The sequence below is a fragment of the Echinops telfairi genome, unplaced genomic scaffold (genome assembly GCF_000313985.2).
Source record: "Echinops telfairi isolate 266 unplaced genomic scaffold, ASM31398v2 ScPeMD7_1957;HRSCAF=2489, whole genome shotgun sequence".
In the NCBI taxonomy this organism is placed as follows: domain Eukaryota; kingdom Metazoa; phylum Chordata; class Mammalia; order Afrosoricida; family Tenrecidae; genus Echinops; species Echinops telfairi.
In genome coordinates this window covers 3,704,323-3,726,052 of record NW_022105855.1, presented here as the reverse complement: position 1 = coordinate 3,726,052, position 21,730 = coordinate 3,704,323, and the positions used below count along the sequence as shown (strand labels likewise).

The window sequence follows — 21,730 nt, the reverse complement described above, 5'->3', positions numbered from 1 at the left end:
TGGGGAGGTGGCTCTCTTGTCTTCCGTGCAGGGATTCCTAGAATCTGTTTGCTGAAAAAAATTGCTGACATTTTCCTTTTGCAGTTGTTTGTTTCTTACAAAAATAACATAAATATTCTAAAGTCCGAATCTTAGTTCTTCTTCCACTTTATTGCTCGGGTGTTTCTTTGGTGTTGCTAAGGTCGTGGGTTTTCCTTTTGTTCTTTGTTGTATCTTCTGATAGTCAAATATTTCTTTAGGTCACCTGGAAAAAAATGAAATCAAATAGTGATAAAATGACACAGAGAGCAAGATACGAGCGGAAAATTACCTGGTTGTTTTTTTTTCTTTCCATATAATAGAAAGCACTCATTATTTCAAAAGGCGATTTAACAATGTTATAAAGAAAATCCAGTCCCTGGAGAAGGACATCTGGCTGGCAAGGGAGAGGGGCAGCAAAGACGATCTTCAACAAGACGGAGCGACACCACGGCTGCATCAATGAGCTCAAACGTAAGAAAAACCGTGAGGGTGACACAGCACCTAACAACAACATAGACGTCGGAAACATACTAAACCCAAAACTAACTCTTAGCAATCCATAATTTCCAGAGTTCATTCCGTCTCATTGCAACCCTTCAGGACAGGACAGGACAGAACTGCCTCCGGCCTGTATTTCCCAGGACCGTATGTCCTTATGGAAGCAGGCGATCACCAGCTTTCCCCCAGTGGGAGGGCTTGGGGGGTTCAAATTGCTGACATTTTGGTTATCAGCGTCAACTCAAGGGCAGTGGGTTTCTTTTTTCGGTTGTTATCAGCCTACCATATAACTACTGCACCTCAAGGGCTCCTAAGTTAAAACTCTTACTCCCTAATAAAGTTTTCATTAAGCCAGAAAAGTGGATCCATAAAAATTAGTCAAAACTTCCAAGCGCAGATGCTACATTTAATCTTAGCTGAGGAAACGATATTAAATGGACTTCGGAGGCAGTGAGACATATAGGCACTTGCTCCGTCCATTCCAAACATTGATCTGCTACTGCAGTACACCTCCATGGATGGTACACCTCACCTCCTTTGGGGGACGGGGGGAAAAAAGTTAAAACTGAAAAATTCATATACGAAAATTTTCAACAACCCTCCGGCTACAAGGCAAATAAACAACACGAGAGCATTACTGACCTGTCCTAATTATCTGTGTCTGCCGCACACTAACCCCTAATGTGGACAAACAATTGTGAAACCACTTTTCCCAACATCGGATTGTAGACACAAGGAGAATCATTTCCTTCCTAGCACTCAGCTCTCCTTAGAAGACACAAATAATGCTACCCAGTAAAAAGTCACACCCCTGAAGAAAAATGAGTCTAAGCTTCTAAGTCAGCCAGAGAAAACCCACTTGGAGTTAAGAATTCGTCTGTATGATACTATTTTACTCACAGCTATAATCATGCTGCTAGGGAGCTAACCTTTCCAAGTTCAAGTCCCGTGCTAAGCACTTCACACTGAGTATTTCCTTTAAATCGAATCGACTCTAGTAGGTAAGTATACTCAGTATCCCTGTTTAACTGGTAGCAGAGATTAACAGCAAGGCTGGTGGTTCTAATCCTACAGGCGGTCCATGGGAGAAACAGCCTGAGCTACCCTGTGGAGTAGTTTCTACCCTGTCCTATAGAGTCCTTACCGAGGTAGAGGGGATTCAATGGCAAAGACTTTTTAAAATTATCAAGTTGGCCAGTAGATGTCACAGAAGTGAAGCATCAGTTTGCCTGACAGGTAACAGTGGCAGTTAGGTACCACTTTCCGATTCATATAGACTGATTGAATGTATTAAATGAGCCCCTGCCAGGTCACGAGAGAAGAATTTGATTGTCATCAACATTGAATGTGTAGGGCCCTAAAGTGTTGCAAAATAAGGCAGACTGCAGAAAGCATAACTGTCAAAATGGCCTGTGCCACAGAATCACAGAGCAGCTAAGGGGTTTGCACAGATGAACTGCAGTGAGTTCAGACCAGTTTTAACTCCTGCTGAGAAATCAGTGATACTCAAAAGAGAAACAGCAGACCCACGCTTGGCCACCGAGCCCTGCCTCACCTGCAGATGGTAGAGGTGCCTGAGGAGCCAGGTGTTGTTACTCAGCACTGCTCTGCTCGGTGGCTGGAGCAGGGTTCTCAGTTGGGACTTCACCTGTCTTGGCCTAAAACACGAAACAAAAAGGCCAGGAAGCAAGGATTTAAGAGAGCAACAGAAAGTTCAAGCGGAAAAGGTCCCCAAAACTTACATTCTCCTGCCTATGAAGTTCATTGAGATGTATGACTATTCATTATGTACAAGTTCAATCGATTCCACAGAGGAATGGCTTCCAAACAGTAAATAAAACTACTCCCAGTATCAAAATGTCTAAGAAAAACAGATGTTTTTTTCACATGAGTAAAGAGGCAGGTTTCTCTAAAACGCTGCCTTTCATTTAGCAGAACACTAAGTGTTTCAGCCGAGTCTACATCAGCACTGGCAAGTCTCTCTCTGTGGATGCTCATCTGTTGAATTCAAGTATTTGGAGTGTGTTTTCTCTAAGGAAGACTTTGCATATAAGTGTCTGGGTCTCAGGCAAAGTGGTATGACTTCAAGTGTCAAGTTCAGATTATAAAACCACTCAAGACTGTGAAGGTCCACCAGGATGGGTGATCTGGCTATAGCCCCTCCGACTAGCTAATCTTACCTCTTTGCCATCTTGTGAAGGAGCATTGGGTGGACGGGGGCGGCGCCGGTAGTTGTATGGGCGGCGGTAACCACGGCGAGCCGATGGCTGGTTTGGACCATTGGCTGCTTGTTGATTCTCTTTATCTTCGGCCTCTCCAACAGCCGGAGGAGCTCGGGGGCGAGGAGGTCCCCTACATACAGCACAGAACACAAAACAAAAGCACAAGTGCAGCACAACAGGGCCCCCCGAAACTGAACGTTTCCTTCCTTTTCAAAGATAAAAAGATCCAAAGATCGCACCTATTTACACCTGCTCTCTAAAACACAGTCCAGCGGGGCCAAGAACAGAAACTATCATCCCTCATAATGTACCAGGGTCTGTGCTTACAGTCAATATTTAATCTAATCAATAGCCACCCTGAGAATTAGGTTTCTATGGAGATAACCAAAAGGCTTGGAGAACGGTCAGCATTTTGTCGAATCATACGAATTGCTATTTTTGTAAGTCAGGAAAGGGCAGATCTGACATTTCCAAGATCCCATAGCCAGGGACCGACAGGACTGGGAGTCAGATACAGTGCTGTCACCTTGCTGGTTCACCGAGATATTTCTCTGGAGCAGCTCTTAATTTGCAAAATGCTCCTCAAAGATAGGGTTACAAGACAGAGACTTACAACATCAGATGTGTAAAAAGAATCACAAGGAAGTCAGCTCCATCCTCAGTCTTTGCCAGAATGAAAACATGTATCACGTACTCCTTTACTAATATTAATGTCATGGCCTTATTATAATAGCCACCATTCTAATTATCTTAGATGCAAAGGCACACCTCTCCTCCTACTAGCAACTGTATACAATACCTTAATGTCCATTCTCTAGACCTGGCGACTAGGGCTGAAAGATTCCAGAAACTTGGCCGTGGATACACAGCTACTAAATAGAGTAGGAATTTAAATGCAGGCAATTTGATCCATCTGATTTAACCCCTAGTGCTAGACTGCCAGTTATTAAAATACTGTGGCATCCAATTCCCCTTCCATTTGTACCACTATCTTTGAAATTTTCCAATGAGTTTCCAGTCACGTCTTCTCAGTATACAAGAAACTCAAAAAAGCAGACCCACCATATCCTGATTTATCCCGGGGGCACTCACATGCCCTTCTTCTGGCCATTGGTTGGAAGGAAAGGTTACATACCTACGGTACCGTGGGCGGTAAGTTGGATTTCGATGAACCGGGCCCTGAAGTTGTGCTCCCTCTGGGACCCCATCCTTCATCTCTCCAATCTCACCAGCCTAAACAGGAGTGGGCAGAAAGAGCTGAAAGTGTGCTACAGCGTGTGGAAGAGACACAGCATGCAGATGTGTACAACATGAGAACCAAAATCTAAGATATTTTATTAAGAAAGCAGGGCACTACGAGGGGTTCCAAAAGATAGGCAGAAAATTCCACCACCTTATAATTCCCCTTGCCACAAGCCATTTGAAGTCCCTTCATATTTACTGATTACCTCTTGGTGAATGACAGGAAGAGAAAAAGCAGTCATCGTAAAACAACCATCCTGCCTATCTCAAAGCGCCAAACCCCACTTCGCAGCCTAACTTAACTTTTGGACATGTAAGTGTTCCAAGGCAGCTCTTGAAAGAGAGTCTATACAGGAAATGGAATGAGAGCTAAAGAGTTCGTTGCTCAAATGTGGTCTATCTTCAAACTTCAACCCTGTAATTCTACAAATCATGCATCTTTTCTACTTCCAAACTTCCTCCTCCACTTGGCCATTAAACTCTGCATCTAAATCGGAACCACACCCGGTTTCCCCCTTCACAATTTCCTTTTGTCTGCTTACATGACTCGTTCCATGATAACAACAAAACCAATATGCCTTCTTGCTAACACGTGTCCTTTGATTGGGGAAGTGAAATGAACTAGGAAACATGCAGACCTAAAAACCAGCAAAATGCCCATCGACAACCTAAAAAATACAACCCAAACCAACCTTTTCCCCCTTCTCAATGACACCCTTCTTCCTCACAGCCGATTATTGTCTTTTCTATTTCACTAAGGAAATCAAAGTTATTAAACAGAAGATCACAATTCCTATCAAATAGCAAATCTACCAGCCTCTCTCCATTTGCAACAAGTCTTGCCTCTTTTGCACATGGTCATCTTCTGATTCAAAGCCAACTACCCTGTGCCCCTTCCCTTCTGTCCCTAGGAAAAAAATCCCCCCCTCCACTCCATCACCTCTACCCTAGCATATAAACATCATGAAAGACTACCCACTTGTCTCCTGATTGAAAATGTTCAAATTATGTTTGAAAAAAAAGTCGAAAGACACCTTTCCAAGCTTCCCCAGCTGTCCCAGTAAGGCCTTGGGGGCAGCAAGGTCCAGTCAGGAAGCAGAGACTCAACGTAGTGGTAGTGGCCGTGTTGCTCTGAAAACTCCCCTCATGCTGGGTTGGTCCGCAATTTCCTCAGGATGGCATGCAGATCATACAACTCTGGCAGGGAAGGCCCCAAAGTGACACTGCATTTTTCTTGTCCCCACCAGCTAACGACTGCCTGGTTCCTGGTCTTTGACTAGGACCTATACAAGGTGCACTTGGAAAACTGGCTCTGGGGGGTATCTGCCAGGCTTCTCCTTTGAAGTGTACTCTCTCATGAATGGGTACTCAAGTGTCAACGTCGTTTTCAAAGTAAGCAGGTAAGTACCTCCTTTGTCCAAATTCTACCATATTGATTCATTTCTTTCCTTCTGGATGGACTCATAGTTTTCTATTTTATTCAATGGGTTACAATCTGTTACGATCATTACTGGCCAATGGAAACCCTGTGAGCTGAGCAGGCTCATGCATGTCCTTCTGACATGTCTCCAACATTCTTGGAATAGTTCCTTGCTTTCTGGCACAAGATGTTCCAGGTTCAGGTGGTACTTTCTCTACCCCAACTCGGGGTGGAGTGGGGTGAGGTATCAGACATTTCCTCCAAAGGTCTGTTTACTGGCGAGTGAGCCAGAGAAACCAAAGGTTGTGCGCACAACAGGTGACCTGCTCAACTATGATTAGCTGCAAGGTTGTTAGTTCAGGTCCACCTAGAGGCACCTCAGAAAACTGATCTGGCAACCAATCAGCTTCTGAAAGGTCACTGCCTTGAAACCTGAGAGGCAGTTGTATTCTCCACCCACCGGGTCACCCACTGGGAGTCAGAATCAACTTGGCAGCAACTAACAGCAAGTACGCCCATTGCTCTCACGGTGCTTCTGCTTTCGGGTCCTTTCACATACGCGCACACATGCACACACCATAAGTTACACAGTTGTGTGTGTATCCCCAGAAGATTCTTAATATAGTTTTAATGTGTGTGTGTGTTTATATTGTACATCTGGATGTATGCACAAGGGGGACTTAAAAAGCTCATGGAGAATTCCACAAACCATTCTAAATGCGATGGGGAAAGCTAGGGATGTGCATCAATTACGCAGCCCCTTACACACAATACGCACAGAGGTATATGTGCCTGTGTATGTCCCAAACTCACTGCTCCCTAGTCAATTCCGACTCACAGCAACCCTGAAGGCAGTATAAAGCCGAGTGCCCGAGACCAACCGGGAGCAGGACACCCGGCCCTTCTTGCAGGGTTACCTGCCCTGGAAGAGCTCGATAGAAGTGTAGATACGGGCAACTAAATTTTCATCAGTAGCTGTAATGCCAATCCAACAACAATAGGATCGTGGGTTCCTTCAGTTTCCCTCTCCAGCCAAGAAGCCTCGTGCTCATGCGCTTTCACACAGTGATCTCTTTGTATGCAACCCATCTCCCATTTCTCCTCCGACCAGCCTTCCCCAGTACAGTCTCACCTCATGGGGGCACAAGTCACTTTCTGATAAGGGAAATGGTGGTGGGGGGAGGGATGCACCTGTTGGAAAAACCTAACCAAATCAAACATAAGCCTGGTTGCTACCCATCAACATCCTCCCCCCATTTTCTGAACGTCTTTACAAACATACACACCAAAGACAAACCACCCCCAACCCCGATCAATGCCCTCGAAGGGGCACAGAGTGCCTCCACTTGTATTCCCCCTAAATTCAATCTAACAGGCTTTTGTCCTCACCACACCCACTAGCCAGGACGTCATTCCAACCTAGCAGATGTCTTCCAGGGATCGACCGCACTTTCTTCTACAAACACATTCTCCGACCGTTCCTTCCCATGGCCCTTTACCAGCTTTTCATCTTCGTCAATGTGCTCAAAGATCAGGCCCAGGATCCTTTTCTATGCACATTCTAGATTTACTCTCAGCTTGGACTATGCCTTTCAATACTGTTTTGATGATTCAAAATTACATCTGTTTCTCCTCATCAGACAGGCTGCTTTGGCCTTTCCCCACTAAGCCGTTCATCCCTTTGGAGAAAACAACAAGACTTGCTGAGGCTTCATTCGCTCTCAACTATGCCATAACGCTATCTGTGATAAGGACCATCACTCCAGATAACCGTGCCCTGCCCCTCCAACCACTTCCTTCTTGAGGCTGCTTTCTCCCATTTTCGGCAATCTAGTATGGCAGAAAGAACTCCCAAGTGATTTCCACCTCCTCCTGGAAAACCTATCCTCCTCCTCGACCTTCCCCATCTTGGCTTAAACCAGTAACATTAGTGGTATAATTTGCTCCCCAATCACCCCCACCCCCTAAGTCACTACATCATCCAATGCGGTCAGTTGTACATTTAAACATTTCCCAGATCTAACCAGTTCACACGACGTCCACGGCTAGCATTCTAGTCTAAGGCATGCGGATCCTCCCACCAGGAAATGCCAGCGCTGGTCTTCCTACTTCTCCTGCTGCCCTACGGTCTACTCAAAAACCAGAATCGTCTTTTAAAAATTCCTTCCGTATTCAGATTCCATCCCTAGCTTTCCCCATCACATTTAGAAAAAGGCCAAATGTCCTATCTGTCTACAAAGGCCTGACTGCCCTGCCCTAAACTATCACTCATCTCACCTCCTGCTTTCTTTCCCCCTTCACTTACATGATCATCTCACACACACAAAAGGCTGACACAGGTTAACAGGTTTAAAGGTGATAGAATGGCAAGCACCCATGTTGGAGCCAGCCAGCGTTTTAATCAAGCTCTACCCACTTCCTGCTCAGGTTACCTAGAGCTATTTATCTTTTAAATATTTGTGTTCATCTGTAACAACAACAAAACTATGGAAAGCCACCAGCAACTTTATAAAGGTCGTTGAGGGGATTAAATAATTAACTTAAAGTTGCTACCATTTAGTGGTTGCCAAACAAGGCTGCTCTCCTCTATCAGATCAGCCTTTCTCAAAAAGTTGCATGTAATTTTCACCTCAGTGATCAACTGCATTTTTTTCTGAAATATATAGATCGACTGATCGTCTTTGAAGAAACAAGAATCACACTACAATACGGTATTGGGACATCAGGGAAATATCATTGGTCCCTATACTGCCACTTTCTCCTGATATTTATTCCCCACAAGTCTCTGATATTGTTTATACTGAAAACACTGGCAGAAACTTTTCTCTTTGGCTTCGGTCATTTCCCCTATCTACTTACAGCCTTAAACCATTGCACCAATAATTAAAGTAGCCTAGTGACATGAAACAAAGTTTCAAAAACTTGCACTTGATACTATTGATTTGCTTAAACAGACTTTTCCAGTTATTGAACACTGGGAGGCAGTGTGCATCAAAAAGAAATCTAACAACCAACTGTGTAAAAGCCAATGTCCTGTCTGTCCAGCATGGTGGACTGGCCACGAAGCCTGCATAAAAACACTAAATGCATCTCAGTTATGAGAATAAGCACACATTTTCAAAATTGGTTTCCTGTCAATTTCTGCAAATTACTTCGCTCTGACGTTCTGAACCCTCATTTCCTAAAGTGGGATATACCTTTATTTCCAACGAGGATGCCATCGGGGTCTCAGCCAATTGTACATGGGTGAATGTTCACTATTAACACAAGTCTTGCAGGAGAGCACTCACTGACAACAAATGTACGCCACCATCCCAACTCCTCCCGCCCTCCTTCCTTCCTTCCTTTCCTAGAAGCAGAGAGCTGCCCTAGAGACCCCCACTCGGCCTCATATGCCCAGCCCTCCATCTAAGTATGGCAATGTGGTATTTTTAGCATCTGTGTCAGGGGCAGCTGGTGAAGAGTGGAAAAGGAAAACAAGAGCAGCGTAAAAAGATCACAGTCATGCACACTGGGACACGAGTGCAGCAAAGTACAGAGCTGAACACGGTGTTCAGTCAAAGCATTCAGTGTTAAAAAAAAAACCACTGCGTGAGGAGGAAGAACTTGCAGCCAGTGATAACGATGACGGCCTAGCCCTAGTTCTTCAAGCTTCCTGGCATCTGCAAGGTTTGTAGAAAGCTTATTCATCACAGGTCAAGTCCAAGACAGCAGCAAGCATAGCATTTTCCACTCTACATACACACTCCTCAAGGAACAGCAGCACTGTCTCATCTAAAGTCTTTGATGTTGACACTGAACGCAATACTCAGAACCCTGGAGGAGACACACGCTGCATCCCCATGCCATAGCCACACAAACCTCAAGCCTGGCTTGCTTTCAAACCCTACAGAAATGAGTAGCAGAGGCAGGAACAAATCCAGGCCACCTGACTTCTGAGTCCAAACTAATATCTCGCCAGGCTCCTTCATGTTGTCTTTTCTTTTCCTTAAAAATAATCTAGGGCATTTGCCCCATCTACCAGAGAAGCCTAGTGCAGGCATGCATAGCCCATGTGGTTCTAGCTTTAAAAATATGTCAGTAGAATGAGTCCTCTGAGAAAGTAGGCTAAAAGACCTAGCCTCAACTCTTGTAGCATCAGCAAGCCACAAGCAAGGTCTTATATCCGGCAGCTGGTGGTGGAGGAGGAGGAGGAAGAGGAGGCAGAGGAAGGACGAGGGGTGAGGACTGCTGAAGAGAAGTCTCAGGTGCAATGTTACCTGCATTCTGTTGGGATGGGGAAAGACCCGAGTGCGACGGTCAAAAGTCTGTCCCACGTGGTAAGGCGGGAACCGCCGCTGCCGGTACTGAGGGCGATACTGGGGGCGGCGCAGCTGATTCCGGGCCCCAAAGAACTGCCCGTCAGTGGCAGGGGGGTCAAATCCTTCACTGCTGCCGCTCCCTTCCTCCTCCTCCTCCCCAGCGTACTAGCGAAGCAAAGAAACAGAGATTCAGAAGAAGCTTTAGCAAGGGAAGAACGAAAGAATACCATTTAGGATGAATATCGCGAAAGGGGGTGGGGATGGGGGGGACCTTCCCAGAGGAATAATCCCTTTTGTTATGCAGAATGTATTTGTAACCCAGATTATCATAAAATTGATTACCTGGGATAAACGACATTAAGACTGAAGTAGATCTTTGCAGATAAATACCAAGAAGCAGAAAAGCAAGAGCATTCAATCTAGTATAAATTTAACACTCATCTAATGAGAACTGGTGAACTTCAGAGGGACAACCACTGTTTAAAGGCTCAGCACACTTCGTTCAGCCAGGTGTGCTTCTCCCCAGAGTCACTGCTCACCGGGGCCAAGTCAGGATGAACAAAAAATTGATTTAGCGGTAATAACGGGTTTTAATGCCACAAGTCACACCATTCCATTCTTCACACAGCTATTAACATGAGGTGCGATCTCCAACCATACAGATAAATGTACACGTAATGTTAACAAAATCTAAAGTGTGAGGGACCTTCAAAAAAGTTCTTAGAAAAATTCCAGTATCTTTTAATTCCATTTTCCAAGGACTTTTGGAGCCCCACCCCCACCCCAATAATTGCTTTCCTTTATAGGCTTACCAAATATCTTGAGTTTTCTACAGCTGTCTTTGGTAAGAGTCTTTGAAAGTAATAACAAGAGGACCCCCATCCCAAAGCATGCTCATGAAATGTGCCCCCATAAAACTCATACAAATGCACTGCCTTGTAGTCGATTCTGACTCATATTGATGCTATAGGACAGAGGGGAAGTGCCCCAGTGGGTTTCCAAGGTTACAAATCTCTACAGGAACAAAAAGCCTCATCTTTCTCCCAAGCAGCAGCCGGTGGGTTCAAACTGCTGTCCTTGAGGTCAGCCACCTAACACATAACCCACTACCACCATATGAGGACTCAGACATTTATCACAGAAAGCCTTCATTTATTTAGTTTTTACCATTTAATTGCTAAGCATTTTTTAACGAGTATGACTTCAGAATTTCCAGGTGGTAGGTAGCAGAATGGGTTATGTGCCAGGACTGCTGATCACAGGGGTCAGTCAAACCCATCAGCCGCGCCATGGGAGGAGGCGCCGGCTCTCTGCTTGAAAACCCGGGGAAGAGTTTTTACTCTGTCCCACAGGGCCTCTGTGAGAACTGACTCCATAGCAGTGGGTTTACGTTGGTTTTGAGTGGAAGGAGGGAAAGACTATACAGGAAAATTTGTCCCAAGTTTGTCACACTTTTACTTCTGAATCGATGTAGAAAAAAAAATCAACGGGAGCTCTGTCAATCTGATGACCATGGTAGATGCTCCGCCGCCCAGCTTATAACCAAATCCACCATCAAGTTCTTTCCAATGCCTGACAACCCCACTGGGCAGAGAGGAACTGCCTCATGCTGCCTGCAGGGCTAACATCTTTACAGGAGCACTTCCTAGGGCCTTTCTCCCGACGTACTGCTGGGGCCTTTGAAATTCTCACCTCCAGTGAGCAGCCAAGCATTTAACCACTGTGCCACGAGGGTTTCCTTTCTATGAACAAATAAAATGCAAAACAAGAGCAAGAAAAAGATGAAGGCAGGTAAGTGATATATCCTGAGGAATCCAATAAATAAAAATAGAGGCAAGTAATTCTCACTCTGTGTTTTATTCTGGTGGAATGTTTTTAAATCCTGTGATTACAAATCATTGAGATTTTCATTCCCGGATGGCTATCTTGGAACTAACTTTAAAAACATCAAAAACGAATTCCATCTCAGAGGGTCCTTCATCATGACCACAGGGGACTACATCAAAGAGTACCGCTGACTACCAGAAGGACAACCAAATCTGTCTTGGAGGAGGTCAAACCAGATGCGCCTTACAAGTGTGGCTGGAAAGATTTCATCTTACGTACTTTGGATTGGTCATCAGGAGAGACCAGTGGAAAAGGACATAGTGGACGGTCAAGGGTCAGCACGAAAAGAGGACAGACACCCCTCAACAAGGTGGACTGACACATTGGCTGCACCAATGGGCTCAAACATAGGAATGATTGTGCAGATGGCTGTCGGGCTAGGCATTTCCATCCACCTGCACACAGGGTCCCCTAGGAGTCTGGATCGACTGGGCAGCACCTCAACTGCAGCGCGAAGTTTGAGGTTGACTTATTCTTCTAAAACAGGGGTCCTCAACCTTTTAAAACAGGGGACCAGTTCACTGTCCCTCAAACCCGTTGGAGGGCCAGATTATAGTTTAAAAAAAAACAAGAACAAATTCCTATGCACACTGCACATCTTATCTTGAAGTAAAAAAACAAACGGGGCAAAAACACCTGGTGGGCTGGATAAATGTCCTCGGCGGGCCATAGTTTGAGGACCCCTGTTCTAAAACCCTTTCACCTGGATTCAGAACAATCTAAACTAAAACTCCAGAGAATGACTTGCTGCTTCTATACTCTAAAAGAACAGGAAAATTCTGTGTTATAGAGCTACTTAATCCAGGTAAATTGTTTATTACTTCAGTGGTCAGCAGAGGTTATTGCCTCACCAAAAAGCTGTCCCTCATTCTTCCTTACCCAGACACCGAGTTTCTCAGAGGTCAACAGTGCCAGAGACTCGGTTCAGTAATAAGTTTAAGCCCATCGAAGTAATTCCTTTCTCCTTTGCCAGAGGCTACCACATGACTGGGCTCTGGCCAGATAACGGAGCCAAATGAAGAGCAAGCCTTTTTGGCTATCTTGGCACTGCTGACCTGCATGACGCCTTCTGGTTACAAGATAATGAAATGTCTGTTACTTGCACCCAAATACATTCTAACGGATATAGCTTCTGAAAGGCAACTTTCCAAAGCAATGAGACCAGTGGCTGAAAGATAAATTCTGGGCAGAGAAAATCTCTCTTTAAAGAACAATTAAAAATATATATTTTTTGTACTTGTGGCCATCAAGAGGGAGATGTGCACTTTAAATATACACACAATTAAAAAAATAAACAAACCCAATCAGTGCTTAGGAGCATAGCCAACATACATTACGGGGAGGCCCACGGCGTCTGCCATAGTAGCCACGTCTGTACCGGCGGCGGTCCGCAGCGTAGCGGCTCCCTTCTACGGGAACTCCATCCGGGCCAGTCACATTGGCTGCTTCTGCACCCTGCGGAAGAGAACAAACAGGGATGGCCTCCAAGTCAGAAAGAAGTTAAACCAAACTAGCCTTACACTGCCACTGCCCAGGCTGTACGGCTGGCAGAACATACAAAGAACACCTATTGCGACCGCCAAAGCACACCCAAGTTTAAAAAGGAAAGTGCTGGATGTTCTAATTTAAATGTACACAGCTCCTAGTGTGTCTATACAATCCATACCATGCCTTCTTGTGCGATTAGATAAATTCAAGTGTTACATTCTCTTTACAGAACATAAGCTGGTGAATGTAACTGTAGAAGTAAAGGTATTATGAGACCAGAAAGAAAACGCCTCGATGGAAAAAACCGAAATTGGTGGAGCTGTGTTACGTATAAAAATCACGAAGAAACTCCGTCATCATGGGCACAGCACACCTTACGACGGAGAGTTCCACGTTCCCGACGTTGGCAGCAATGGGAAGAAAGCAGACTTTAGGAACAAGCAGAGTTTTAACGCATCTAGTGACGTGTTTCATCCTTCTGAAGAGGTGCTGTCAGCCACAATGGACTGTACAGTACAACCCAAGTCTTGAACTGGTTCTCAGATAGATCAAGCCATGCTACTTCTTCCAAAAGGTATTTAACAACTGGAACTACAAGATTCAAGAGCACGTCCCATTTTAAATCCATTTGAAAAATCTCAAGTTTTGATTGCACCCAGAGGTAAAATTAACCTGGCCAAACCAAGTGATGAAGATTCTGGTGGGGCAGAGATGATCACAACAGAACAGCCACTTCCTTACTTAAAATGAACTTCAAGAGATTTGCATGGTACCCCGAGAATCACACCAGGAAAGGCAGCTCTTCACATTCTAAAGCAAACCAAGTAAGCTGCATGCTTGTTCTTTTAAGAAATAACCGTGTGCGGCCCGAGAATACCCGGCTGTGGAGTGTGGCGTGCAGCGTGTGCCTTTCTGGGAAGCGCACAGGAACTGCCTGGTCGCTGCCGCTCAGTCACTTCACAGCCACCACCTGCTGCCGTGGCACTGGGACCACATACAACCTTACTTTATCGTTTATGTTCTTTTTAGGGATAGTATAAAATCAGTTAAAAAAATAAACACATAAAAAGGAGACTGTCATTGTTAGGCGCCAGACAGTCCATTCCACATGGAGAAGCCACGTGTGGGGCAAAGAAACGCTGCACAGGCTTTGAGGCTGTGACTTTCCAGAAGCCCCTGGCGTGGGCCCGAACCACCCCCTTTGGCTAGCAGCCTTGCACTCAGCTGTTTGCACCACTGTGGACTCCTACAGGATACACTATGCTATCAAAAGTATATCTGTAATCGTAATAGCATCATTCTATAGCTATGCTTCAAGACAACCCAGCAGATACTGGGGTTCCATTCACTTGTGATCAAAATCCAAGCCAAGCAGACAGAAAACACATGCTCTAACACTCAACTTGAAGCTTCTTTGAGTCAAGATCAGTATTCGACTCCGTCCTACTCAAGCAAAGTGTTCACAAATTGCAACTTGACCATTTTTCAAAGGGAGTCTTAGCCCAAAGAGCAACGTTCATCTATTTATGTTTTTATGAAGTTTTAACCTGTAGTATTTGAATATACATTTGGCATCAAAATTTTAAAACTAGGAAAGTTGTGCCTTTCTTCCCTATGTAAGTACTTTAACTTAAAAAATTAAATGGCATTTTTTAATATACTGAAGACTGTTTCTAATGACATGATAATCTAAAGCATTATTTTTGCTTAAAAATCATGCCCTATTAGACAGATATCCAAAATAATCCTAATTCACAAGGGTTCACAACACCGGTGACTGTGTAACAAAGCCAGGCACCAGTCCATGCTGGTGCACACGGAAGACAAAGGCAGTCTGCGCACTCCGCTCGCACCTTCTCTCCTTCAACCACATCGAACTCCACAGTTTCTCCGTCGCCCACACTGCGCAGATACTTCCGTGGATTATTCTTCTTGATGGCAGTCTGCCAAAGGAACAGAAAATTCAAAATAAGCTCCAAGTCAGTAATGGGCATATAGTTCATCGATTTCAAGTTTATTAAAAGAACCTGAAAAACCTGTTCACCCTATGGTTGCTTTTCAATGATGTGAACTTCCAAGGGAAGGGAGTACCCAAACAAAAGCAGTATGTTATGTCCCACATTACTTTCTTGGTGCATGCTATTCTTTTGAAATCCACCTTGCCAGGCAGACTAAATGTGGTGGGTGGTTATGATTCTGGTTCTTTATGACCTCATCACCTAGTCACGACATTGGACATACGAGATTGGAGATTGATGGGCCCCCTAAGCTTCTGAGCTTTGGAGCGCAGGTCCACCAGTGGGGACGGGAGGGGCGGCCATCCAGGCCTCACTCCGTCCAAACACACATGTGAAGTACAGAGGCGTCCATGGACAAGAGGCCCTGCTAACCAGAAAAGGAATTAAACTGTGTGAGAGAAGCTGCGACAAACCACAGATAAAAGGAATGAGGACAAGAGGAGGAAAAAGAAAACCAAGGGTGTGGGTAGCCACTTCTGGAAGTGTACAAAAAAAGCTATTTCGGCAATCAAAACTCCGGTTCACTTCTATGAATGACAGCTACGACGTGAGGTTGATAGCTATGTGATTTCTTTGAGGTCACAAAGAGAGGAGCGACCCTCGAGGTTGCTGTTGCTGTGTGCCACCAGCTAGATGCCCACTCCCGGTAGAAATGCCCACTGCCCCCTGGGGGGTGGGGGGGAGAGGCTGCAAGGCTATGGTCTGGATGGGAGCAGTCCTCAAGTCTTTTCTCCCACAAAGCAACTGGTGGGTTTGAACCAACCTTTCAGTTTGCAACCAGGGCGCCTAGACTACTACTGTGTGCGTGTGTTTGGGGGGCGGATCTCATCACTGCACTATTAAAACAAAACAAGAACCACAATCACTCTATCAAGCTGCTTCCCACTCTAAGCACCCCACTCTACCACCCTGGCTCCTCCCACTACCCTCAGTGATACTCATCCCATTCAACTCGCCCATTCACATTTCTTGTTACCTGTGTGGTAACACAGGGGCAGTGAAGATGCGACCCTGCATTAAAGAACATCCCCCTAAAGGCTCTGAAGAGTCTCTTTTTTCACCATCAACATACAGGAGATTTAATTCCTGCTTCATTTCCATTTTTGACTGGTTATCTCTAAACAGTTAAAAGGGGATCTGAGTTTCTGTGGAACTAGGTCAACTTTATAAGGCGATTAGGCATGTGTAATCTAGCCCTTCCCCTTCCCTTCTCTGAGTGGGAGAGAGGAGGAAAATAATGAGCCAATAGCACAGAGACCTCACCCAGAGAGAAAGAAAGAAAAAAAGGCAGTTCAGGGCAGGATATATGCGCACGCAGCACCAACACTCAGCCATTCCAAAAACAGCCCCTCCCTGCCGGCTCCTTCCCAGTTTCCTGTTCAACAGGGCAGGCCTCAACACACTGCAGTGACTCACCATGCATGCAACCTCCTGGGGCTGGAATCAGGTCACCCGCTCACAGTCTAATAAAGCGGGCCACCAACATGTGGTCCTGCACTCTACCAGTCACCAGAAGAAGAGTTCTCCCCCAACCTCCCAGCTTTTAAAACCAAACACTCCCCACTCCCCTGGGTCCATTGTGACTTCTAGAAAGTCACCATTTCTAGGACAGTGTAGAAACTACTAGAGTTTATTCTTAGACATCGCTACCCAAACTCCACCCCAACTTAAACAGAAGGAAAAATGAAACAAGTTTGCTGCCATCGAGTCAATTCTGACCCACAAGACAGGGTCTGCCCACAGGGCCTCCGAGGCCACCTCTACGGAGGGGCTGGTTTTTGGTTAGAAGTCAAGCACACTAACCACTTGCACCACCAGGGCTCCTTTGCACAAGGCTGGGAAACATAAGAGAACAAACAGCATCCAAGTTAATTAAGTACTGTGGGTTCAGGATACAGTTCTCATTGTCTATACAGTTTGTTTCCTGGCCAAGCCACCCCAGGTGCAGCCACCACCCATGTGCCAATGGACATTAGTTAATAGGTTGCTGTGCTTCGAATAAGTTTCAGAATTTTCTAGACAAGGATGAACTAGAAACTCCACTTGAAAAGGCCACCAATGAAAACCCTACGGTGCACAAGGTCCAATCGACAACTGACGATGGGGCAGGTGAAGGGCAGGGTTGTCACCAAGTGAAGGCTGACTCAAGGGCAGCTGACAAAAAACATCATCAGCAATACCCACCACCAGCTAGCTTCCAGCCAAGTACTAAGGCAAGTCAGGAGAATAAGACGCTCGGGAGGCAGAGGGTGGCTTTTGTTTAAAAGGGATCAAGGGTCTTGGAAAATTAGTAGCGGTTTGAGTTATCACTTCATCCCACTTCAAAAATAAAAAGAAACGTGGGTGAAGGGAGACAGCGGATGGTGCAAGATAGAAAACAAAATGAGGAGCTGCTAACAAGGGCTCAAGTAGAAATCAAATGTTTTGAGAATGATGATGGCAACAAATGCACAAATGTGCTTGACACAATGGATGGATTGCGATGAGTGGTACGAGCACCCAATAAAATGATTTTTTTTAAAGGAAATAATAATTAAAATTTATCAAGGGTTCACGTGGGTTGGAGGGAAGGGAAAAAAACTGATACCAAGGGCTCAAGTAGAAAGAAAATGTTTTGAAAAGGATAATGGCAACATATGTGCAAATGTGCTTGACACAATGGATGGATGGATTGTTATGAGAGCTGTATGAGACCCCAATAAAATGATTTTTTAATAAAAGAAAAGAAACTTTGAGAAGAGCTCCTTTACTGGGACAGATGCTAATCTTACAATGTGGCACTGCCCTATCGTCCCAAAAGAAAAACGGCAAACACCTCGCACGGAGTACTAATTTTCACAGCACTTCTTTTTGGTTACGGGGCACCAGCAGGTGACAGACATCATTCACACACAGCAAATGTTAGCCATTACCATTCCCCTTACCTGATGAACAAACACATCTTCTTTGGTGTCATTTCTGTTGAAAGGAGGGGGGAAAGGCTCATGATTAAAGGTACCAGATAAGGGAAAAACTTCAAAGAACAGATGTTCTATTTATTTGGATCCCACAATCTCAAAACACAACATACATTTATTTCTGCTTCGCCTCTATGCTCAATTCAGACACCTAATCAATCCTTTAAAAAAATTTTTCACCCTGCATGATACCTACCTTACTCCTTTCACATTAGCACAGTGCTTAGAGTCAACATACAGAAACATCTCTTTGCTCTGGCCTTTCTAAATCACATGGTATGTAATCAGAGCCAGAGACTTCCTCCCAGCAAAAGCAAAGCAAGACAGTTAGAAGGACAGGGCACAGCTGTGAACTAGGCTCTCCTTACACTGAAACTTAAAACATCTCCCTTCACCCCACCAACACCCAAACAAACAGAGAATAAATTGGAGGAATTCTCTCAAGTGAGGAAAATCAAACAAACAGCAAAAATGACATCATCTAAAAACATCATAGTACTCCTACCAGCTTGCAGTTTGTATTCTCATTCCTATAGGGTTACACATTACCACGGCTTAAAGAAAACATTACCGTTTCCATCCAGGACGTGGACCAGACTGGGTTACCAATCAAGCTCAATTACTCACTAATTTAAGCAAGTTGCTTAACCACTCTAAGATTCCATTTCTTCAAAGGTGATATTTTGGGTATCCTGAAGTCTTTCCCCATTTCTGATCTTACTTTTTCAAACCTTTATGAAGTTACCAATTACACCATTCTAGAAAGATCATTTAACTAAGGCTGTTCTAATGACTCGTTTAAACAAGAGAATGTTAACATGGGAAGACTTATTAACTGCTGGTTCTACAACAAGCATTTAAAACATGCACACGTACCGATTTATAAATCCATATCCATTTCTGACGTTGAACCATTTGACAGTGCCAAGGACTTTGGTGGCTAAAATAGGATTAAGCAGATAAATTAGTATCTGACCTACAAAGAGATAAATCTCATACTACTAAGGTCTTGATAGCATTATACAAAGCCGCAACATACCTGAGGAAACCATTAAAAACTTAATCCCAAAATATATTAGGAAAAGAGGGTGGAACAAGTTAAGATCTCATGTTGCTGTTAGATGCCAGCAGTCAGTTCTGACTTATAGTACCCACACGCACAACAGAACAAAACACTGTCTGGACCTGCACCATCCTCACAATTACTACTATGTTTGAGCCTATTAAGGAAATACTTTTCAGAGAACACTAAATATTTCTTCCTTATTAAGCTTTTCAAAAGTCTATATGATTCTGCAATCATTAAAATGAAGAAAAGCACAAACTATTGGGGGGCGGAGGTTGGACTGAGAAACACTGCTTAAAGGGGCGGGGGCTGGATTTGATTAATGGTCTAAATTTTTAACTCAAATTTTTAATAGGAAAAGCAGGCCACAATGAAAGAGAATGTAGGTAAGTTGGCCAAGGTAAGCCTTAAAGCCCGTGACTTTTACAAGTTGAATTAGACAAACTTTAGTAAATACCCCATTATCTCATTATTAATAGACAATCTACAAAGACAAAGTAACTTTTCCAGTTGCCAACTGGGGGCCTAGCAGGAGTCAAGTGTAATAATAGAACTGATGCTGCCTCAATCCAGTTTTGCATGTAAACACCCTGAGATGTGATGTAAGAGGCCTCGCCTCTCTAAAGCACAGTGATGAATTTGGGCTTCTGTTCCATTGTTGCCCTCCTCTGCAGTTGGCGAGACCCAAACTCAGGCTTTCCTTTACATCGGCCCTCTTCTCATGTGCTTGTTGTCCCTAACTTCTGCCACGAACAGGACCAATTCAGTAACACAATTGCAAAAACAGTAACACAATTGCAAAAGGAATCCAAAATAATATGGTCATATATTTACTTTGTATTTCCACCCTCTCAAATATGGTCCTTTGACTCCATTATGAATGACACATTCAGTACTTCTAGGAAATACCTATGTCTAAATTCCGGAAATGCATAAAACAATTAGAAGACAGTAAAAGTGGAAACCTGACAAGAGTCTTCTGGGTGAGTGGGGGGAGGCGGCTTAACAGATAATGAAAAGTTACAATTAACATGAAGCCACACTGCCACTCTCTAAACTAAAGTTTATAATTTCCAAGCATAAATTGTATGGCTTTGGTTTTTTAATTCAGGGCTAAGATTGTAATGAGGAGTTGCTCACACGGGTAGCATTAGTTCTAAGTTTTGCTAGACTGAATGTACTTGAATGCTTTAAAAAAAAAAAAAAAGACCCATGTCTTTAAACACAGTCACTCATCCCACATTGGCTAAACATTCTCCAACTTTAATTCCAATTACAGAAGATCAAACCAAGGGATTCTAATTAGAGCTGCGGGGCCAAGGAAGAAAAAAGTGTGATGTTTTAGATCCAACAGTGCACAGAGGAGATCTGGTGTGGAGTCATTCTGGGAGAAAGATGAGGCTTTCTACTCCTGTCCAGAGTTACTGTGTGGGAAACCACGGGGGCAGCTCTGCCAGTGACCAGTGGGGTCGCCGCTTTGGAATGGACTGCATGGCAGGAGAGTGAATCATTCCAAAAAGACGTGTGTGTGTCTTTCATTTGCCCAAATACTAAGCTTAAGAAAATTTAAAATAGTGGCTGCTATTGTTAATTTCATATAGTCAGTATCTACGATCTAGGCTGATCTTGATTAGAAAGGCAACACTAAATAGTGGGGGGAATGAGGGGGTGGAGAGAAATGTGGTTTTTTTTAAAGAATTAATTTCTATTCAGGCGGAAGATTAGTACTGTTTTTAAGACATCCCAATTCCATATATATTTCCAAGGGCTTTACATGGTTAAATATATTCACTCACATTTATTGCTTCTTTGAAGCCATAAATTCACTTCACACACACACAAAGGAAGAGGGGGCTAGGAAAACAGTCCTTGGGTAGCATCACAAATGGCTGCAAACTGAAAGGTGAGAGGTGTGACTGCACTTCAGAGTTAAAGACTGGGAATCCGCTTTCAAAAAACCAAATCACCAGTGGTGGGGCAACCGATGGAGAACTTTCACCTAGGACACTCCTAGGGGTCATAATGGGTTGGAATTGGCTCCACACGAATGCTTTGTTTCATGCGTATCCATTTTTTCTGACCTACACTGAAATGAAGGCCCATTTGTAAAAATTAAAACGGGAGAAGCCGAGAACAGACCGGTCAGGATCGTGCCTAGCACCTCTCAGGTATGCAGGTGTATGCGTCACAAAGAGAAGAACAGGGCACAAGCAATGTTGAAGTGTCCCGTGGTCCATTTTGTGAGTCAGGAGTTTAGCGGGTCAAGGCCAGATCTGGTAAGGCTTGGTAGCAGTTGGTGACTGAGGCAATGGACTCTAATTCTTCCGTGTTCATCATCTTAAGGTATCCGATCTCCCTTATTTCAGGAAAAGGATCAAGTGAAACACCACCAAAATCCCTTTATGCAAAAATAAAGCGCACCGGTCCGAATTACATCTTTTCACGCCGTTTTGAAAAAACCTAGGTTGCCTCTGGGTCACTATGCAGGCAAGTGTTCCCAGAAACACATGCTGGAAACAAGAATCACAATACAACATTGACTAAACAAAACTAGGCAAGGGCTATTTTACTTCTTAATCTTAATACAAGCGTTTTATTACGCAGTATCTG

At 44.2% G+C, this 21,730-nt stretch overlaps 1 protein-coding gene across 1 annotated transcript in view; it reads right to left on the bottom strand.

Annotated features, from left to right (window-relative positions):
* Nucleotides 1-200: 200 nt before the first annotated feature.
* YBX3 (Y-box binding protein 3) overlaps nt 201-21,730 on the bottom strand; it is a 22,809-nt gene continuing 1,279 nt past the window's right edge. The window contains exons 2-10 of the mRNA XM_045293255.1: nt 18,931-19,052; nt 18,022-18,055; nt 14,933-15,022; nt 12,924-13,046; nt 9,663-9,869; nt 3,877-3,974; nt 2,700-2,871; nt 2,075-2,177; nt 201-244 (exon numbers count right to left, since the gene is read on the bottom strand). Coding sequence (XP_045149190.1) covers nt 2,112-2,177; nt 2,700-2,871; nt 3,877-3,974; nt 9,663-9,869; nt 12,924-13,046; nt 14,933-15,022; nt 18,022-18,055; nt 18,931-19,052 — 912 coding nt within the window. The 3' untranslated portion in view covers nt 201-244; nt 2,075-2,111. The remainder of the gene's footprint in view (nt 245-2,074; nt 2,178-2,699; nt 2,872-3,876; nt 3,975-9,662; nt 9,870-12,923; nt 13,047-14,932; nt 15,023-18,021; nt 18,056-18,930; nt 19,053-21,730) is intronic.